Here is a 20422-nt window from a genome sequence, read left to right on the forward strand (position 1 = left end):
AAATAATAATTAAAAAAACATAAACCAAGTATAATTAAAAATCTTCTCTCTTGAAAGTAGTGGTGTTGTGGCTGAATACTCCATGGTTTATTTGACTTTGATTTGGTCTTTAATATTTAATTTATTCTTTTGGTAGAAGTTGAGTTAAAGATGCTTTAAAATCTTCCAAATTGAAATATAAAACAACTCATCTTCTATGAGAAATTCAAGGAGAAAAATTTAGTGAAAAATCAAGGAGAAAATATAAGATAAAATGTAGGAAAAAATATAGAAAAAATCCAAGAGAAAATCTAAGAGAAAATATAGGAAAAAAATGCAAGCAAAAATCAAGGAGAAAATACACGGAAAAAACCAAGAGAAAATTTAGGATTTTCTGCAATGAGGTGAAGAATAGTTTATGGGGGAGGTTATGGGGAAGATCGAATCAAATCCTATAGCACAATACCGAAACTTTAACCGCTTAGGTAAACTCCTCCTTCTAATTGAATCTATAATCCTAAAAAGAATGCAAAAATAAAGACAACAAAAAATAAAATAAAGAAAGGAAGAATGCTACGGACTTAGCGATAAGTTGATCTTCGCTCTTTGGCTCAACAAAACTTTTGAAGGCTTGAGCTCCTCGAAGAACTTAAAGAAGCTTAAAATTAGCAAAAATCTAACTGAAAAAAAAATTAAGCTTTCAAGAGCTCTGTCAAATTGATTGTAATTAGTGTGTTTACAACCTATGGGAAAATGCCTAGTTATAGCATTTCTTGGAGTAATCTAGATGAGTATAAACTCTTGAATAAAATAATAAAATAATATCTTAGATGAAATTCTATCTAATTCTAAGATAATTAAAAATAAAATATTTATTATATCCCATATAAATACAAAAAAATTAATTGAATAATTATATGGATAGAATTTATAATAAAATAATAATTAAAATAAGATAAGATTTATCCCATGTGATTTCTATGTAAAACACATGAGGAAATTAATTTAGACATGTGGGAATTAAATTAAAAACATGAGAAATTAAAAAGTGGGTCCCAAAAGCCTTTAAAAAATAAAACATTAATTAATTAAAAGGTGCAGGATAGGTTGGCCGGATTTGGGCAGCTGGTCCGCACGGGCTGCGGAAAGTGGACCCGTGGGTTGGGCCGTGGATTGCACACTGGGTAGGCTGGGTCAATTATAGGCCAATCCAAGTGGGGCGTGCACGTTTGGCCCTTTGGGCTTGCGTGGGCTAGGTCGTGAGCATGGGAGCCATCGTGCACTCGTGCGCATGGTCTGCGTTGGCACGTGTGGCATGTGCTCGCGGTTGTGTGGGTTGGGTCGCGTACTTGGCAAACATGTGTGTCGCCTTGTTCACGCATGGACCAACGTGTCCATGTGTCGGGGAATTTGCCTACCTCCAGTTTTTCTACGGGGTTTAAGGTCACTTCGATTTGTTAATCACGGGGCCTTAGAACACCAGTTGATATAAATTAGGAGTATATTAAACTCGAGACTCGATATCTTTACGCTTGGAAGCTACTTCTTGGAAAGCTAAATCAGATTTACCAAGTCTTTCACCTAATTTAATTCGTGAAAGAGAACTTTGAAATAAGTCCGCAACCCAAATTCAACCCTTGAAGAGAACCATAAAATAAATTATTCACAGAGTAATTAGCTTTACTCGTAGGAACCCTGATTTAAAAAAAAATCAGAACAAGAGAAAAACCTCTCTTAAGAAACCTTGCATTAAAAAAATTCATATATCAACTTGTCTATCTTTACAAAACATAGTACTACCTATCTATACTTGGAACAACCATCCAAGATAAGTTTTAAGACTTCTAAGAGTCACAACTCTTAATATTACTAAGTACATGTTTCTATCTAATAAGAAAAATAAATGTCTATATAAAATAAATGAAGACAACTACATCCAATGTATCTAAGTTAGAATTCGTTTTAAAACTTGTAAGCCAATTATCTATCTTATAAAATCGGAATTTGGAATAAGTTTCTTCATAAAATTGTAGTCCCAAATGTGTATATAAGTTTAGGCTTTTGAATCACCTAATTTGGACATCAGAACCCTAAGTTATGGTCCTTCAAAGCAAATAGATTCAACTTCATAATGGGCTGGTGTAACTTCCACTTGTGTTAACGTGACCAAGTTTTGATTTATGTTATTCAGCCCAAGCTCGATACATGCTTCCTTGTTGCATTCTTGAAATTTTTTCAATGTCATTCCACAAGCCTTGAATCATCCCGTTTAATACGTTCTTAAATTTCTTCAACTTCACTCTCTGAATTGGATCAATGTTCTTGTATACTGCCTTATTTGCATCATTCCCTCCCTCCTTAAGATGATTCGTCCATGAATCTCCAACATCTATATCAAAAGGAGAAATATCAGCTACATTAAAAGTAACACTCACATTATACTCACCAGGAAGATCCAACTTGTAGACATTGTCATTGATTTTCTCAAGGACTTGAAATGGTCCATCGCCTCTAGTATACAGTTTTGATTTCCGTTGAATAGGAAACCTTTCATTGCACCTATGTACCCCAAACCCAATCACCAGGTTCGAATATCACTCACCTCCTTTCCTCAGTTACTTGGCTTGCAATTTGTTGGTTCTCTTCTTTATATTCTTGCGCACATCTTCATGTAACTTCTTCACCAAATCTGTCTTTTTCCTTCCATCTAAACTAGTTGTTTCATTACATGGTAAAGGAACTAAATCCAAAAGAATTAAAGGATTAAAACCATAAACAACTTCCATTGGTGAATAACTAGTAGTAGAATGCGTAACTCTATTATATGCGAACTCAATAAATGGAATAAACTCTTCCCAATTCTTCAAATTCTTTTAAACAATAGTACGCAACAAAGTTCCTAGAGTTCTATTCACAACTTCAGCTTGACCATCAGTTTGTTGATAACAAGTAATAGAAAACAACAACTTAGTTCCTTATTTACTCCACAAAATTTTCCAAAAATGACTTAGAAACTTTGCATCCCTATAACTCATAATTATTTTTGGAATGTCATGGAAACATACTACTTCCCTAAAAAACTGATTTGCAATGTTAGTGGCATCATTGATTTTATTATAAGGTATGAAATGCGACATCTTTGAAACCTATCAACCCCTACAAAAATTGAATCTTTCCTTTCCTTGATCTAGGCAAACCCAAAACAAAATCCATTGAAATATTAGTCTAAGGTTCACTAAAAACAGGTAAAGGTGTATACAATCCTCGATTCAAAACTTTAGATTTTTCTTGTTTGCACTCAAGACATAGATAATAAGTTCTTTGCACATCTTTCTTCATTTTAGGCCAATAGAAATATTCCTTTAAAGTATCTAATTCTTTCAAAATACCAAAATGTCCCATTAAACCCCCCATAAGATTCTTTAACAAGCAACATTTGCATAAAATAAATAGGTATGTACAACTTATTCTCTTTAAACAAAAACCCATCCATTCTATAGAACTTACCAAATGCAACTTTTTCACATGTTTTAAAAATGCTAGAAAAATCATAATCATTTTTGTAAAGAGATTTGACATGTTCAAAACCAAGCATTCAAGCATCTAAAGCATTGAGTAAAGCGTACCTTCTTGAAAGTGCATCTGCCATAACATTTTCTTTGCCTTTCTTGTACTTAATCACATAAAGGAAACGTTTCAATGAACTTAACCCATTTAGCATGCCTCTTATTCAACTTACCGTACCCCTTTAAGAATTTCAATGATTGATGATCAGTATGAATGACAAATTCCTTGGGCCTTAGGTAATGCTGCCAATTCTCTAAAACTCGAACCAAAACATAAAGTTCCTTATCATAGGTAGAATAGTTCAATGAAGCACCATGGAGCTTTCAGTAAAGTAGGCAATTGGTCTTTTTTCTTGCATAAAACAGCCCCAACAACAACACCTAAAGCATCACACTCAATTTCAAAAGTATTAGAAAAGTTAGGCAAAACAAGAATAGGTGCCGAACAAAGCTTATCTTTTAACAAATTAAATGCTCGCTCTTGATCCTTATCCCACTTGAAAACATAATTCTTTTTTATTACATCCGTAAGTAGTGCAGCAATGGTACTAATGTCTTTTACAAATTGCCTATAAAAACTAGCCAAACCATGAAAATTTCTTACCTCACTTACCGATTTAGGAATAGGCCAACTCTTAATAGCACTTACCTTCTCTTCATCAACTTCAACACCTTGCTTACTCACAACAAAACCTAATAACACAATTCGATCTAAACAGAAAGAACACTTATTGAAATTAGCATACAACCTCTCTTTTCTCAAGGTAACTAAAACACTCCTCAAATGTTCTATATCTTCTTTTGAATCTCTAGAATACATGAGGATATCATCAAAGTACACAATAATAAATTTTCCAATGAAATCTTTCAAAACATGATTCATAAGTCTCATGAAAGTACTTGGTGCATTAGTTAAATCGAAAGACATAACCAACCATTCATATAATCCATATTTTTTTAAAACCAGTTTTCCATTCATCACCCTCTTTCATTTGAATTTGATGATAACCACTTTTTAAATCAATTTTGCTAAAAATAGTAGAGCCATATAATTCATCAAGCATATCATCTAACCTATGATTAAGATGATGATACTTTGCCATAACGTTGTTAATCATACAACAATCAACACATATACACCAAGAACCATCTTTCTTAGGCATCAATAATACTAGAACAACACATGAACTCATACTTTTTCTGACAAATCCCATACCCAATGACTCCTCACCTTGCCTTTGAATCTCCTTTGTCTCCTAAGGATTACTTTTATAGATTGGTGCATTTGAAATTGAGACACTGGGTATGAAATCAATTTGATGCTTAATACCTCTAATGGGTGGCAATCCATTAGGTATCTCATCCGGAAAGACATCTTCATATTCTTGCAAAAGAGAAACAAACACACTAGGCAAAGAAATGTTAAGGTTGTTAGTGTTTAGATAAAGTTCCTTGTACATAAACACAAGTATACTTTTTCTTGAAAACCAAGCTCCCTTAATATCACTCCTTTTTGCATACAAACTTACTTATTTCTTTTTACACTCATTTGACTTCTGCCCCTCTTTTGTCAAACTCACTTTCTTTTTTACTTCATTATTGTTTCCACTCTTTTTTTTTGAAAGCTCACTCTTGGATGTCTCACATTCGCTCACTCTTTTTCCTTCACCCTTGTTTTCTCTCTCACTTTGTATTCTTCTAAGCTCACCCTCATAAACTTCTTTTGGTAAAAGTGGTATAAGAGTAATTTTCTTTCTGTCTTTCTCAAACGTGTAGTGATGTGTGAAAGCGTTATCATCACCCTTCGGTAAAATTGCCAAGGATGTCCCAATAAAAGATGACCAGCAGCATAGGCATTACATCAAATAACAATTCATCCTTATACTTGCCTGTTTTGAATGCCACTTGCTTTGTGACCCTTATATTCCCGCAATCATTGAGCCACTTCAATTTGGAAGGATGTGGATGTTTTGTAATAGACAGCCCCAACTTCTCTACAAGAGTGGTACTAGCAACCTTTGTCACGCTGCCACCATCAATGATCTCATCACATACATGATCCTTCACAAGACATCTAGTATGAAGTATTTTCTCTCTTTGATCGCATTCATCTTATTGGACTTGCATATTCAAAGCTCTTCTTGCTACAAAAACCCTTCCACTTTCTACCATGGTAAATTCTTCGTCTTCCTCATCAATTGCATCTTCATATGATGTTATTTCTCCTTCATTCTCGTCTTCACTAGCCAAATAATAGTCTCCATCAAGCATAAACATAGTTATTTGATTTGGACATTCCCGCTTGTAATGACCTACACCTTGACACTTGAAACATTTAATATTTCTTGTATTAGTAGTAGAGCTAAGCTTACCTTTATCTTTGCTAGAAATGGATGCTTTAGGAACCTTTTTTAATTCTTCCTTAGGCTTGGATGATGAAGCTTTATCACCTTTCATCTAGTTTGATTTGAATGTTGAAGTTTTAGAAGAAAAATGATTTGCGTTCCCTTTTCTCTCCAATTTTTTCTCAACCTTCAAAGCATGGTGAAGCAAATCTTCTAACTCCATATGAGGCTACAATTCGACCACATTAGAAATCTCTTTATTCAAACCATTAAGAAATCTAGCCATTGTAGCCTCACTATCTTCCTCGACATTTGCTTTAATCATGGCCATTTCCATTTTTTTGTAGTACTCCTCAACACTCTTGGAACCTTGCATAAGATTTTGAGGTCGATTGTACAATTCTTTATAGTAATAGCTTGGTATAAATCTTCTTCTCATGATGGACCTCAAATCTCTCAATTCTTCAATGGGTCTTTCCCTATTTCTTCTATGTTTCTTCTTTGTATCATCCCAACAAGTAATAGCATAGTCTTCAAGAATGAAAACACCAAGTTGTAACTTCTTGGATTTAGTGTAGTTATTGCAATCAAATACTAGTTCAATCTTCTTTTCCCTATCCAAGCAAGCTTCAGGACCATTCTTCCATAAATGATGGAATCTTCAATTTAAAACCACTAAAGCTACTATTACTGTTGTTTCTTGCTCTCAGTTGCATCTCCTCTTTTTCTTCATTATCACTACATGATTCATCATCTTTAAAGTCATTACTCTCTTGAACTCTATTTACAAATCTCCTACCACGCATGGCTGGACTAGGAGCATTAGGTGGCTGCTCCCTTGTAACCGAAACTTCTGGCCTTTCTATTCGATCAGTAATCTCACCATATATTTTATCCATAGCTTGCATTAGTTCCGTAAAGGTTTGAAACCTATCTATCTCATTTTGTGGATTATTTGCTTGTCCACTCATCTTATATTGAGCTGCAAAACAAAGTTAGTAAAGTAAAAGAATAGATCTTCACTTCACTCCCTCACGTGTTTCACTCAAATGATGGTATCACTCAATTTTACTCGTGTTTAAATTTTAGCTTTTCTCTATATGAACTCACACTCAGCTTTTTACCACTCTAATTCTCTTACTAAGATTCATTATAAAGAATTAAAGCTTATACAAATGTGCTGAATTATAATGAGAAATAGAATAAATCAACTTGGAAGGAAATAAAAAATAATATGAATGAAACTCAACAAAACAATAAAAGATAAACCTAAATTCTCAAAAAGAAATACGACTTAAAAGAAATTTCAATCTAGGAAAGCAACCTAAATTTTGTTTTAACTTCTTTTTTAATCCTCTTTTTTTTAATCTCTTTTTTTTTTCTTTTGCCTCTTCATCTTCCTTTTTTTTTACTTTTCTTTTCACCTTCTTTCATTTTTTCTTTTTTTTTCTTTTTTTTATGTAACATAACATAAATAAACTTGAATGGACTAACTTTTGGAAAAAAACATATCACAAGGAGATGGAGAACAACAAATGATGACACAATAACAAATGGATAAATAAGTTGAAATGAATAGAAAATGAAAGGACACTAAACTGATATGCTAGATGCTAAACAATAACAAATGAATATAGAGGATGGAAATAAAAACAAAGACTTGAAATAATGAAACAAAAGTAAAGATATGAAATACAAAAGATATAACCTGATTTAGAGCCTAAGCTCTGATACCAAACTGATACAAACTAGGGATAAATTAAACTTGAGACCCAATATCTTCACACTTGAAAGCAACTTCTTGGAAAGCTAAATCAAATTTACCAAGTCTTTAACCCAATTTAATTCGTGAAAGAGAACTTTGGAATAAGTCTACAACCCAACTTCAACCCTTGAGGAGAACCTTAGAATAAACTACTCACAAGGTAATTAGTTTTGCTCGTAGGAACCTTGATTCAAAGAAGAATTAGAACTAGAGAAAAACCTTTCTTAAGAAACCTTGCTTTAAGAAAATTAATATATCAACTTGTCTATCTTTGCAAAAGAGAATACTACCTATTTATACTTGGAACAACCCTCCAAGATAAGTTTTAAGACTTTTAGGAGTAACAACTCTTCATATTACTAAGTATATATTTGTATCTAATAAGAAAAGAAAAAGTTTAAATACAATAAATGAAGACAACTAGATTTAATATATCTAAGTTAGTATTTGTTTTAAAACTTTCAAGCCAATTATCTATCTTATAAAATTTGAATTTGGGCTAGGTTTCTTCATGAAAGTTGTAGCCCCAAATGTGTAAATAAGTTCAAGCTTTTGAATCACCTAATTTAGACATCAAAATCCTTAAGTTATGGCCTTTCCAAGAAAACTAATTCAACTTCAAAATGGGCTGGTGTAACTTCCACTTGTGTTAACGTGACCAAGCTTTTATTTATGTTATTTGGCCCAAGCTCGATACATGCTTCCTTGTTGCATTCTTGAATTTGGTCAATGTCATTCCACAAGCCTTAAATCATCCCATTTAATGCATCCTTGAATTTCTTCAACCTAGTTATCTGAATTGAATCAATGTTCTGGTATACTGCCTTATTTGCATCACCAGTGGACATGGGAGCCAAATATCTTGTATGTGTATGGCGAGACATGTTTACACTATAGGCATCCATACCCAGACTATAGTTGGGCTTCTTTTTTGGGCTAGGATTTTTTGACCGAGTCATTCCTTAGCGGTGAGGCCTGTTACCCATCGGGTTTCTAGAATCTTCTGATGTCATTTCTTCTATTTAGTGGATTGGGCCTCACTGTTTAATACTTAATCGGGGATAGAGTATCCTGAAGTACTGTTACTTCATAATTACTTCATTTTGCTTCTCAAAAGTTCATTAGTACTAGCCCGCTTCTTGCCTTCCACTGGTTTAGGTTTGTCCTTAGTGAGTATCACGTCATCAACCCTCCTTTTAGGGGATTCATCATTGAATCTATAGAGATTATGAATTTTTCATCTAAGGTCAATGAGGATAGAGGATTTACCAAAGAACCGATAGGGTGCTCGAGTTGTTCTTGAATGAAAAAAAAAACCTTTTTATTTGGCTTGGGTGCTGACCACTCGCTAGAGCATTGTTAAGTATTTCAAGTGCTTAGGAGTGGGGTATATTGCATCCCAATGTCCCAATCAGCATGCCATGATTATCTGAGATGATGGAGATATCGTTAATGACCATAAAAGCAATAACGAGCAGGAAGATCTGCTGCTAAGCAGATGCAAGACGAGAAAGTATAGCTCAACTAGTATAGGGAGATGTGTTTGTGGCTTAATAGGCCCTAAACATACAAGTTAAACCTAAAGACAATGGTTAGACAGAAACTATTTTCTACTCCAAATGCCTGGTCAAGTGAAGGTCTATAGTGTGATAATTGATAGAGGTAGCTATGTTAACGTTACTCGTACCTTCCTAGTGGATCGGGTAGGGTTGACTTGCGAACAACACCTTAACCCCTACAAATTACACTGGTTGGATGACAACAAAGAGATCGATGTCACTTAGCAGGTATGTGTTCTATTTTCTATTGGTGACTACACAGATAAGATATTGTGCGATGTAGTTCCCATACAAGCAGGATACCTGCTGCTAGGCAGGCCATGACAATATGATCGAGATGTTTGCCATGCTGGTGAAAGGAGTCAGTACTCTATCTGAATGGACAACCTTACCCATGTCTTAACACCTTTGTCAAGGAGAGACACTTATGAAGACAAACTTAAAATAAAAAAGTCATATGATGGGCTCATTAAAAGATATGTAGAGAAAGACATCCCTTCGAGCCCTCTTTGATTTCCCTAGGGAGCATTACTAACATAACCCCAACTACTTCCTTTAATTTTCAGTTGCCTTTCAATCCTGGTTGCTTTGTGCACCATTTCATCCCAATGGACATAGTTTTGGAGTTCAAGGATATTTGCAATATCCTTATTTAGGCCCTCCAAAAAATGAGCCAAGGTGGCTTCTAGCCTTTCATCAACTCAAGCTCTAATCATGGTTATCTCCATCTCTTTGTAGTACTCCTCCACTAACTTAGACCCTTGGATCAGGCAAATTTCAAATTCATGTTCTTGTTGAAATGAGCTGGTACAAACCACTTCTTCATAATGGATCTTAGTTCTCTAAGTGTTGTAATTGGCAAGTCTCTTTCTTGTTCTCAAAGAAGGGCTAATTGATCGCACCATACTGAGGCATAGTAAATAAACTCAATGGTGGCCAACTTGAGCTTTTTCTCTTTGTATAGTTGCAGTAGCTGAAAATGTGACATCCAAATGCTAATTAAAGCATAAGGGTGCCATATATAGAAACATATACGAGTGCATATAAGATAAGTTTATGCAGTGGAATAACTTAATTACAATACCTTATAAAATAATAATAGAGTTCCATATAATACTAAGGTGGAAACAAAATTAATTACACGCCTCTGTAAAAGATGGACTCATCAGAGTGCAGGACAACTATGCAGTCATAACAGTTCATGGATCCAAGAGATCCTCGAAAGCTTCAAGGGGTAGATCAAGTTCCTCACTATCTTCCTCATCTTGAGAGGGACATGGAAAGGGTGAGTTCCACATACTCATTAAGAAAAGTAGTATTTAAATAACATCACTAAGATATCAAAGGTAATTAAAACTGAAATAAAGCACCATTATTACTCACCATTGGGAATCATGTTAGGGGTCCATTTATTAATTATGAAAGTAATTTACTTTATTAAAGAAAACATCAAATCCTTCAAGTCATAGTCATATCATGTCAATCAAATCTATCATGTTGAAAGTAGAGAAAATTAAACAAATCATGACATGCTCTTTATTTCATTTTATCCTTCGTGCGAAGTCATTTCGACTTCCATCTATTGAGGTCAATACTGATTCCCGACTACCCATGTGGAATGACCAATTCATTTCATATTATATTAGTAATTTGTGGCTTACCAAACCAACAACACATTTACGGCTTGCCAAACCATGACATGATCTATGACCACGGTCTTGCCAACCACAATGGTCCTATATGTAAACTATGGTCATGGCTATACTTCGCCAATGGTGATCCCTACAATCATATTGCATCACACTCTCATCAGAGGATAAGTCATCATCTACAAAGAGCGGTCCTCTCACATCCTTTTGGACTAGGTAGGGGAGAAACAGAAACTCCTTAGAGATAAAAAGCCTAATAAAATATTTTATGAATTATGCATGCCAATACCAATACATATTCTCATGCTTAAAATACAATATTATGCTCGTTGCTTCATCTTCATACAATAAACATTTCTTACATTCAAATAAATCCTTTTAGTTAGACATGCAGTTAATCAGTTTATATACGTTCATATAAACACGCATTAACATGTAACAATTTATTAAAGCATAGAAAATTATGCATACAATCAATCAATTAAAATTTCATTAATTTAATCTAGAAATGCTGCTTAGTATATTAAAAGTAAATACCAAATTTCTTACCGAAACCTTGGATTTTCCTACGTCTTACTTTCTTCTATTTCTTCCCCTTCTCTCTCTAGCTCACACTCTCTCTAAAACTGTTTGGTGGATGGAAGAATGAAGTGGGAGCAGTGAGAAAATAGTGAAGAGGAGTCTCTATTTATAGAAAATGGGGACTGTTAGATTTGCACCGATTGGCGAATAGAGAGAGGAAATTAAAAATGTCTTGATGTGACTTGATGACTGAAGGATGTGACGATAGTGATGGGCTAGCGGTGCAAAAATTAGAGGTATGACACCCAAACGATAGAGTCTTGCTACTAAAAGGCGACGCTCAGCACACGACGGGCTGTTGTGAATTGCCCGACATAGCACATGCTGCCCTAGCCTATTATGCACCCAGGCCTACTACACGCAGGTCTACTGTGCACTGGCCCACCACACGCAGGGCTACTGCGCCCAGACCGCACGACTCACACCCCTCACAGAAGGGACGTGTGTCCTGTGCTAGTCGCTGACGTGCATGCGCGAGCAGCGTGGGGGCCTGCACGGGTAGGAGTCTTGCTTGCGGGTATTTTTCGTGGGATTATTTCATCGTTTTCTCCTCCATTTTTCCCTTGAAACCTTTTAAACTAATTTTCTTTAAAAATAAATGTTAATAATTATCTAAACTAAATAACCAATAAAATACGAAAATCAAAATTAAATTTCATCCAGAAATTAAAACATGAAATTTTAAAGAGTTTAAATGGCCTCAGGGGCTCGAATAATTAGGGGTTCACAATATAAATTAAGCACGAAGGTTCTTGGGGTGTTACATTTCCCCCACCTTTAAAAAATAGTGTCCCTTACATTTTTCATGAATAAGTTAGGAAACTTCTTTCGCATTTCACTCTTCAGTTCCCAAGTTGCCTCCTTCGGAATGTGATGCTGCCACTGGTAAAACTTTATCGAGATCCTTTTGTTGTGTAAAACTTTACCGGTCCAATTAAGAATTTCTACGGGGAGCTCCTCATAAGTTATGTCTGTTTGAACCCGCATTTCTTGGTGAGGAAAGATGTGATGAGGGTCAGGGTGGTACCTTTTGAGCAGGGAGACATGGAAAATATCATATTGACTCGCAAACTCTGGGGGTAGAGTGAGGCAATACGCCATGGTTCTAACATGTTCCACAATCTAAAAAGGCCCCACGTAATGGAGGCTTAACTTATCCTTCTTACGGAATTGCATTTTTCCCTTATAAGGGAAGATCTTAAAGAAAACTTGATCGCCAATAGCAAACTCTAGGGGTCTTCTATGGTTGTAGGCATAGCTTTTCTAAGGACTTTGAGCAGTGGCTAGGTTCCTTCAGATAATTGTGACTTTCTCAATAGTCTCTTGAATGTAATCTGGTCCCAAATGAGGTTGGTTCCCAACTTGGTTCCAACAAGAAGGAGAATGGCAGGGCCTACCATATAGGGCTTCATACGGAGCCATGCTGATGCTGGAATGGTAAATATTATTATAAGCAAATTCACACAAGGGAAGGTACTCAAACTAGTTATCACCAAAGTCAAGGACACAAGCTCATAACATATCTTCGAGCGTCTGGATGGTACGTTGAAACTGGCCATCAGTATGAGGATGATAAACAACACTGAAGTACAATCCTGAACCAAGTGTTTCTTAAAAATTGTCCCAAAATTGGGAGGTGAATTGAGAATCTTTGTCTGATACAATGGATGAGGGAATGTCGTGGAGTCAAACAATCTCCTCGACATATAGGCTGGTTAATCTACTTATGGAATTTGTTGTTCTGATTGGTAGAAAATGGCAGTCTTGGTCAACGTATTAATAATGACCTATATTGTGTTGTGACTGGAACATATTCTGGGCAAACCGGTGATAAAGTCTATAGTCACATGCTCCCACTTTCATTCTGGAATAAAGAGACCATGTAAGAAACCGTTGGGTCTCTGATGTTTCGCCTTAATTCACTAGTGAATAAGGCATTGGGAGACATAGTCGACAATATCTTTCTTTATTCCAGGCCACCAATATTGATGCCTCAGGTCCCGATATATCTTGGTGCTTATAGGGTGGATGGATATTTTGGAGGCATGAACAGCCTTGAGAAGATCTATCCTGAGAGTAGCAGGGACCCAAATAAGAGCCTGAAATCTACACAAGCCATCATTTGTGAGCCAGAAATCAAGAAATTCATCAGAAGTAAACTTACTTAGATTTTTAGTTACTTATAGGTTAGTGGATTGAGCTTCCCAAATCTTCATAAAAAGATCAGGCAAAGCTTGGATCTAGGTGAGGTAGGCACCATTGCCATAATGGTTAAGGCGGAATGCCTGTATTGCATCAACGAGCTTTTAACTGGAGGCCATTGTCTGGGCCAACATAGCAGACTCCTTCTAGCTTAGAGCATCAGCAACCACATTACCTCTACTGGTTGGTAGATAATCTTAAAGTCATAATCCTTTAAGAGGTCCAGCCAACTTCTCTGTCTCATATTCAGTTCCCTCTGTGAAAATATATACTTTAAACTTTTATGGTCAATATAGATTTTGAATGTCTGACAAAACAAAAAATGGAACCATATCTTCAAGGCAAAGACTATAGTTGCCAACTCCAGGTCATTAGTGGGGTAATTACGCTAATAGGACTTCAATTGTCTGGATCCATAAACAACTACCCAATTGTGTTGCACCAAAACACATCCCAAACCCACGTGAGATGCATCACAATAAATGTGAAATTATCCAGTATTATTCGAAAGGATCAGCACTAGACCAGAGGTATGACAATACTTTAATTCTGTAAAACATTTTTTCATATTCGTAATCCAAACAAAAGGTGCACCTTTCCTGGTGAGATGGGTCAATAGAGTTGCAATCTTGGTGAAGCCATCAATGAATCGTCGATAATAACCTACTAAACTAAGAAAACTATGTACCTCATCAACATTCATTGGTGGGTTCCAATTTATCACAATTTAAACCTTGGATGGATCTCAAAAAACTCCTTTGCCAAATATGATACGATCAAGGAAGGAGACTTGATCCAACTAAAAAGAGCATTTGCTAAACTAGTATATAAATGGTTCTGACAGAGGATTTCCAATACCTTAGACAAGTGAGCTGCGTGTTCTTCATGGCTCTTAGAGTGTACTAGTATGTCATCAATAAACATGATGACATATTGATCCAGTGCATGCCAAAAAAACTTTGTTCATAGGATCCATGAAGCCAGCAAGGACATTAGTCAGTTCAAAAGGCATAACCTTGAACACATACTGACTGTATCAACATCGAAAGGTCATCTTTAGGATGTCTTCTTCCTTCACTCTCAATTGGTAGTAACCCGATCTGAGATCGATCTTTGAGAAAACCATAGCACCTTGAAACTAGTGAAATAGATCATCAATACCATGTTCACTATCACTCTTATATGCCCCTTAGATGAGGAAGAAAGTGAGGAACTCTAGGCTGACCTACCCTTGGAAGTCTATGAGGATCCCGTGGATCCACAAGTCTGAATGCATGACTATTCCTGCACTTTGAGGAGTCCAATAGCACAGTGAAATAAGTGGCCCTTATGTTTTGTTTTGTATTTTCCAGCAAGTTCTGGCCTTAGTATATGTATGTATTGGAACTCATATGTATTTGTAGGAGATTTGTAATGATTTTGTTCCACTGCATAAATTTTATCATGCACTCGTTATTCTGAATCTGTATCTGATACCCATTTTCCTTAATTAGCCCTTGAGATATCATAGTAGCGATCCACATGAGCAGGTGCATTGGTAAGGCAGATGGTCATGCGTGGGAAAAGTAAAATTTTTATTTTTCCTAAATTACTTAGAATGCCTTGTTTTGTTTTTCCTATTTCACTTAGAATTTGTATTTATGATATTTTGTTATTTACTCTATTATATATAGGACATATTATTAGTATTTTGGGAGGTTGTAGTTTTTATTTGGAGAGATTGTCCTATGTTAGGTGTTCCCTTCTCCTTCTTTCTTAGAGATAAAAACTCCATTTGAGACAAGTGTATTTGGGCCTTCACAAGGGATGGGAAATACTATGTTAAATCAGCATATCATCATCTTCGTGGGTTACATGTTGTTCCTCTGGCACGCCCACAAAATTTGTGGAAATATGCTTGTCTACTAATATCCCTCCAAAAGTCAAACTTTTTATTTGGCGGTTGCTCGAAAACATTCTACTTACTTGAGTTTAGTTAAGAGAGAAGGGATTAGATATTGTCACAAAGTGTCCAAAGTGTGATGACGAGGAAACTACTGAACATGTTTTTTTACAGTGTGAGAAGGCTAAGAAGTGCTGGGAGTTGTTGGGATTGTCAAATCAACTGCCTGTTGCCCAAGACATGTTCAGATTGTTAGAACAGACAGTGTCTATCTTGTCAACACAAAAGATGGCAGAGGTTTTTTTTACTATATGTGGAGATTATGGATATAAAAGAACAAGTTTGTGTGGATTGGTAAAGTTTTTGCTAATCTTACTAATATTTATCTAATGCGCAAATTCTTAGAGGAATGGAAGTAAGTAACAAAGATCAAAGATAGGGGCACTCCTCACCCGCATCAGGCAACGCATGCACCAGAAACTTGGCAACCCCCAGAACATCAGACCTAGAAATGTAAAGTTGATGGTCCAATTTTTTATTTGACAAATGAGGTGGTCTACAGTGCTGTTATTAGGGATGCCTCCGAGATGGTGGTTACTGCATTCTCGGGTCTTCATTAGGTATGTAGGAAGCCATTCTTGGCTAAACTATTGGGCTATCATTGGGCACTGTAGTACTTAGTGACCCACATTCTAGGAAAAGGGGTTGTAGACATGGATACACAGAGAGTGATAAATGTTCTGGCTTCAGGGAAGAAGACACTTCTAAGTATGGTTTCATAGTTGCAGGTTGCATTGCATTGTTGAGTCTTTAGCCGGATATCTCATTCCATTGGGTTCAAAGGAATTGTAATGTGTTGGCTCACAACTTACCTCAAGTCACACGTTGTGTCTTGGATTTTCATGTGTGGGAAAGATTACCCCTGGGTATCGAAGTAATGCTTGCTTGTTAATTAATGTTATTAGCTTTTTCTATAAAAAAAATCCATTGGAGAGGAGATCAAGCTCAAGACGAAGATACAATTCAGATTTCTATTTTATTTTATCATGTTTCCTTTTAGTTTCAATTTTTGCTTTCTAGATTTAATTATGGAGTAGATTTTTTTTTGTTTGGTAAAACATGAACCCTAAACTATGATGGATATTAATCTTGATTAATGATATTTGAGTTAGTTTTATGCAAATTCATTGAGTTTAATGCTTGTATTGATATTTTGTTGATTGAATTCCTTAATGATGTGTCGAATAGAGAAGTTAAGGTTTTTAATCAATGAGATTTCAATGCATGATTATTAAGATTTTGTATAATAGGTTTAATAATAGATTTGTTCAAATAGATAATATGAAATTGACTTGTAACATGTATTCGTGTTCCTGAAAAATGTTGGATAATTAGGTTAATTATATGCAGATTTTTATTAAAGTGTTTGAATAAAAGTTTCATTTAAATCTAAAAGGTTGTATCCTTGAATAAGGTTAACAAGGCTTTAGAATTAACTTGTTAATCTTAACTCATATTTCATTATCAATATTGATATTTAGGCAAGTTTAGGGAGATTGAGGAATCTAATGTTGTTTTATTGATTAATTTATCTTTGATTTACTGTGATTATTTAATTTTCTGCAATTTTATTTAGCTTTATAATTTACTTTTGATTATTATTTCTCAAATAACAAATTTCAGCATAATAATTGGTTAATAAAATTTGGTTTTCTTGGGATGATATTCAGATTCACATATCTGTATTATTTATACGATTAGTGCGCTTGCTAGTGTTGTCTATGATGCCTCAAGTTTTTGGCTCCATTGTTAGGGACCAAAGATTTATTTAAAAATTATTATATTATTATTAGCTGTTAATTTGAAATTTTTAATTTTTAATTTTTAATTTTTTTCTCTTTTGTTTCAGGTTTTGCTAGTGTATGACAAGAAATTCTGAGGAGCCACTAGCATAATTTTATCCAGAACTTGAATGAACTTTTATTCAAGAAGAAGAGCAAACCGTTAACTCAACATGACAGATAATCAAAACAATCTTCTTGAAGGAGGCAAGAACAATAATGGTGCTAGATGTGCTCAACCTATTCGTACCATGAGAGACTATGCCATGCCACCATTGGAAGGCACAAGTTCAAGTATTTTGAGACATACTGTTCAAACTAACAACTTTGAGATCAAGTCAGCAGTACTATAGTTGATCTAATAGACTTGTAAATTTGAAGGATTGCCTAGTGAAGATTGACACCAACACAGAACTAGTTTCCTCTAAATTTGTGATACTTTCAAGTATAATGGAGTTTTTGAAGACGCAAAAAGGCTGAGGCTTTTTCCTTTCTCTTTAAGGAATAAAGCAAAACATTGGTTACAATCATTAAAAACTATCTCAATTGGAGGAGTTGATGACAAAGTTCATTAACTCTATCAAAACAAGGTTGCAAAATCATGAGACTTTCATGAAGAATCTAGTGACACAAATTAGATAGTTTGCCAATGCTATTGTGGGTCAAACTCAAGGATCATTACTAAGTAACTCAGAGACTAATCCCAAAGAGCATGTCAAGGCCATTACACTAATAAATGGGAAGGTGTTGGAGGAGCCAAAGCAAAAGGTAAGAGCAGATAAGATATTCAATCAAACTTAATTGCGGTAAATGTGGAAGAGCAAGGTAAGAAAAATGCTAACTCTATAATTCTAGATTAAAACTCTAGTGTAGATGTTAATAAGTTTCTTTACCCAGATAGAATTAGAAAGGATAAGAATGATACCAAGTTTTCTGATAAGATGATTCAATCAAACCTAGTTGAGGTAAATGTGGAAGAGCAAGGTGAGAAAAATACTAACTCTACAATTCTAGATTTAAACTCTAGTGTAGATGTTAATAAGTTTCTTTACCCAGATAGAATTAGAAAGGATAAGAATGATACCAAGTTTCCTAGATTTTTAGAGATCTTTGAGAAATTACAGATTAACATTCCTTTTGTTGAGGCTTTGATGCAGATGCGATAATATGTGAAATTTCTTAAAGATATCCTTTCTAATAAGAGAAAGATTGAGGAATATGGCACGGTAATGCGTACTAAATAGTGTAACACAAAATAAGTTGCCCACAAAGCTTAGGGATCCATGGAGTTTTTCTATACATTGTGAACTAGGCAATTTTAAGTTTAAAAAGGGACTATGTGATTTGGGTTCTAATACTAATCTAATGCCATTATCTATTTGCTGGAGACTCAACCTTTGGGAGATGAAAGAGACAAGCATGGTTCTGTAGTTTGCAGATAGATCAACTAAAAGACCTGTGGGAATCCTTAAAAATATTTTTATAAAAGTAAAAGAGTTTATTTTCCCAGTAGATTTTGTTATACTTGATATGGATGTTGAGTTTGATTTATCATTGATTCTAGGTAGACCATTCTCAGCCACATTTAGAGCATTAATAGATGTAAAGAGTGGTAAATTAACCCTTAGGTTCAATGAGGAAGAGATACTCTTTGATCAAGAAGGCAATAAAAAATCCTTATATTAGTTTGGATGATATGTGTTGTGCAATTGATATTATTTATAAGTGTGCAGATGAACAACAATAAACCATTCTAATGGAGGATAATTTAGAGAGATGTCTCAGTCTATCAAGCACAACTGAAGAAGAAGATCCTCATTTAAAAAAGGAAGTGATAGAGTTAAAAAGTGAATCTCTATTAGACATTATCTAGGAATAAAGGAGAAGCCACATGTGGAGACAACAAAAATGGAGCTTAAGCCTTTACCTAATCATTTGAAATATGTCTTTCTTGAGGAGTCGTCTAACCTAGTAATTATTTATGCTTCTTTGATAGAGTTAGAGGAAGAGATGTTGGTTAAAGTCTTAAAGAGGCACAAAAAAGCAATTGGGTGGTGGATCTTTGATATTAAGGGAATAAGCCCAACCGTTTACATGCGTAAGATTCTCATGTAGAATGACTTCAAGCTAGCTATTCAACCACAAAGGCATTTGAATCCAGCCATACAAGAGATAAGGAAAAACAAAGTAGTAAAGTTACTATGACATCCCAAATGCTAATTAAGGGATAAGGGTGTCAGATACAAAAATAGATTACAAGTGCTCGATAAAAATTGTATGCAATGGAGCAAATATTACTAATCCCTTACCAAAATATATATGAGTTCCAATGACACATATATAACTGAGGACAAAAGTAGTAACAAAATACAAAATATCAAAATATAAAAGGGTCACTTCTTTCACTATGCGAATGGACTCATCAGAGAGCGGGACAAGTCATGTACTCAAGGTTTGTGGATCTACAGGTTCCTCATAGACTTCAAAGGGTACGTCAACGATCGGTTCTTCACTATCTTCCTCATTTAGGGGGCATGAAAAATGGTGAGTTTCATATACTCAATAAGGAAAATAGTATTTAAATAACATCATACGATTTTAAAAGCTGAATAATTATGTCATCAACACTTATCATCAAGGTCACATTAGGGTCCTTTCTTACTTTATGAAAATAATTTATTTATCAAAGAAAACATCAAATCCATCATATCATAGTCATAACAATTAAATCAATCATGCTAATAATAGAAAAATCAAATAAGTCATGAAATGCTCATATTTTCGCGCTAAGATTCGCGAAGTCGTTGTGACTTCTATCTACTTAGGGCAGATACAAAATTTTGACTACTAATGTTGAATGACCAGATTAGATATATAACAATAATTTGGTCACGGCATGTTCTGGCTTGCCAAACCATGGTACGATCTATGACCACGGTCGTACCAACCACAGTGGTCCTATAAGATATTCTACAGCCACGGTAGTACTTAGCCCAAGGTGATCCTTAATAGATATTCGCATCACCACTCTCATCAGAGGGTACATCGTCAT

At 35.0% G+C, this 20422-nt stretch overlaps 1 protein-coding gene across 1 annotated transcript; it reads right to left on the reverse strand.

The window, feature by feature from the left end:
- Positions 1-2162: 2162 nt before the first annotated feature.
- Positions 2163-6002, reverse strand: LOC148253785 (uncharacterized). Its single transcript, XM_088220496.1, has 8 exons — positions 5700-6002; positions 5347-5606; positions 4876-4952; positions 4510-4716; positions 4159-4238; positions 3719-3827; positions 2599-2719; positions 2163-2538 (listed from the first exon to the last, which is right to left on the reverse strand). Exons 1-8 carry the CDS (start codon positions 6000-6002, stop codon positions 2163-2165), a joined length of 1533 nt encoding a protein of 510 aa, XP_088076622.1.
- Between the last annotated feature and the right edge of the window lie 14420 nt (positions 6003-20422).

Source organism: Carica papaya, chromosome 5 (assembly GCF_054855325.1).
Source record: "Carica papaya isolate Zhongbai chromosome 5, ASM5485532v1, whole genome shotgun sequence".
NCBI classification, from domain to species: domain Eukaryota; kingdom Viridiplantae; phylum Streptophyta; class Magnoliopsida; order Brassicales; family Caricaceae; genus Carica; species Carica papaya.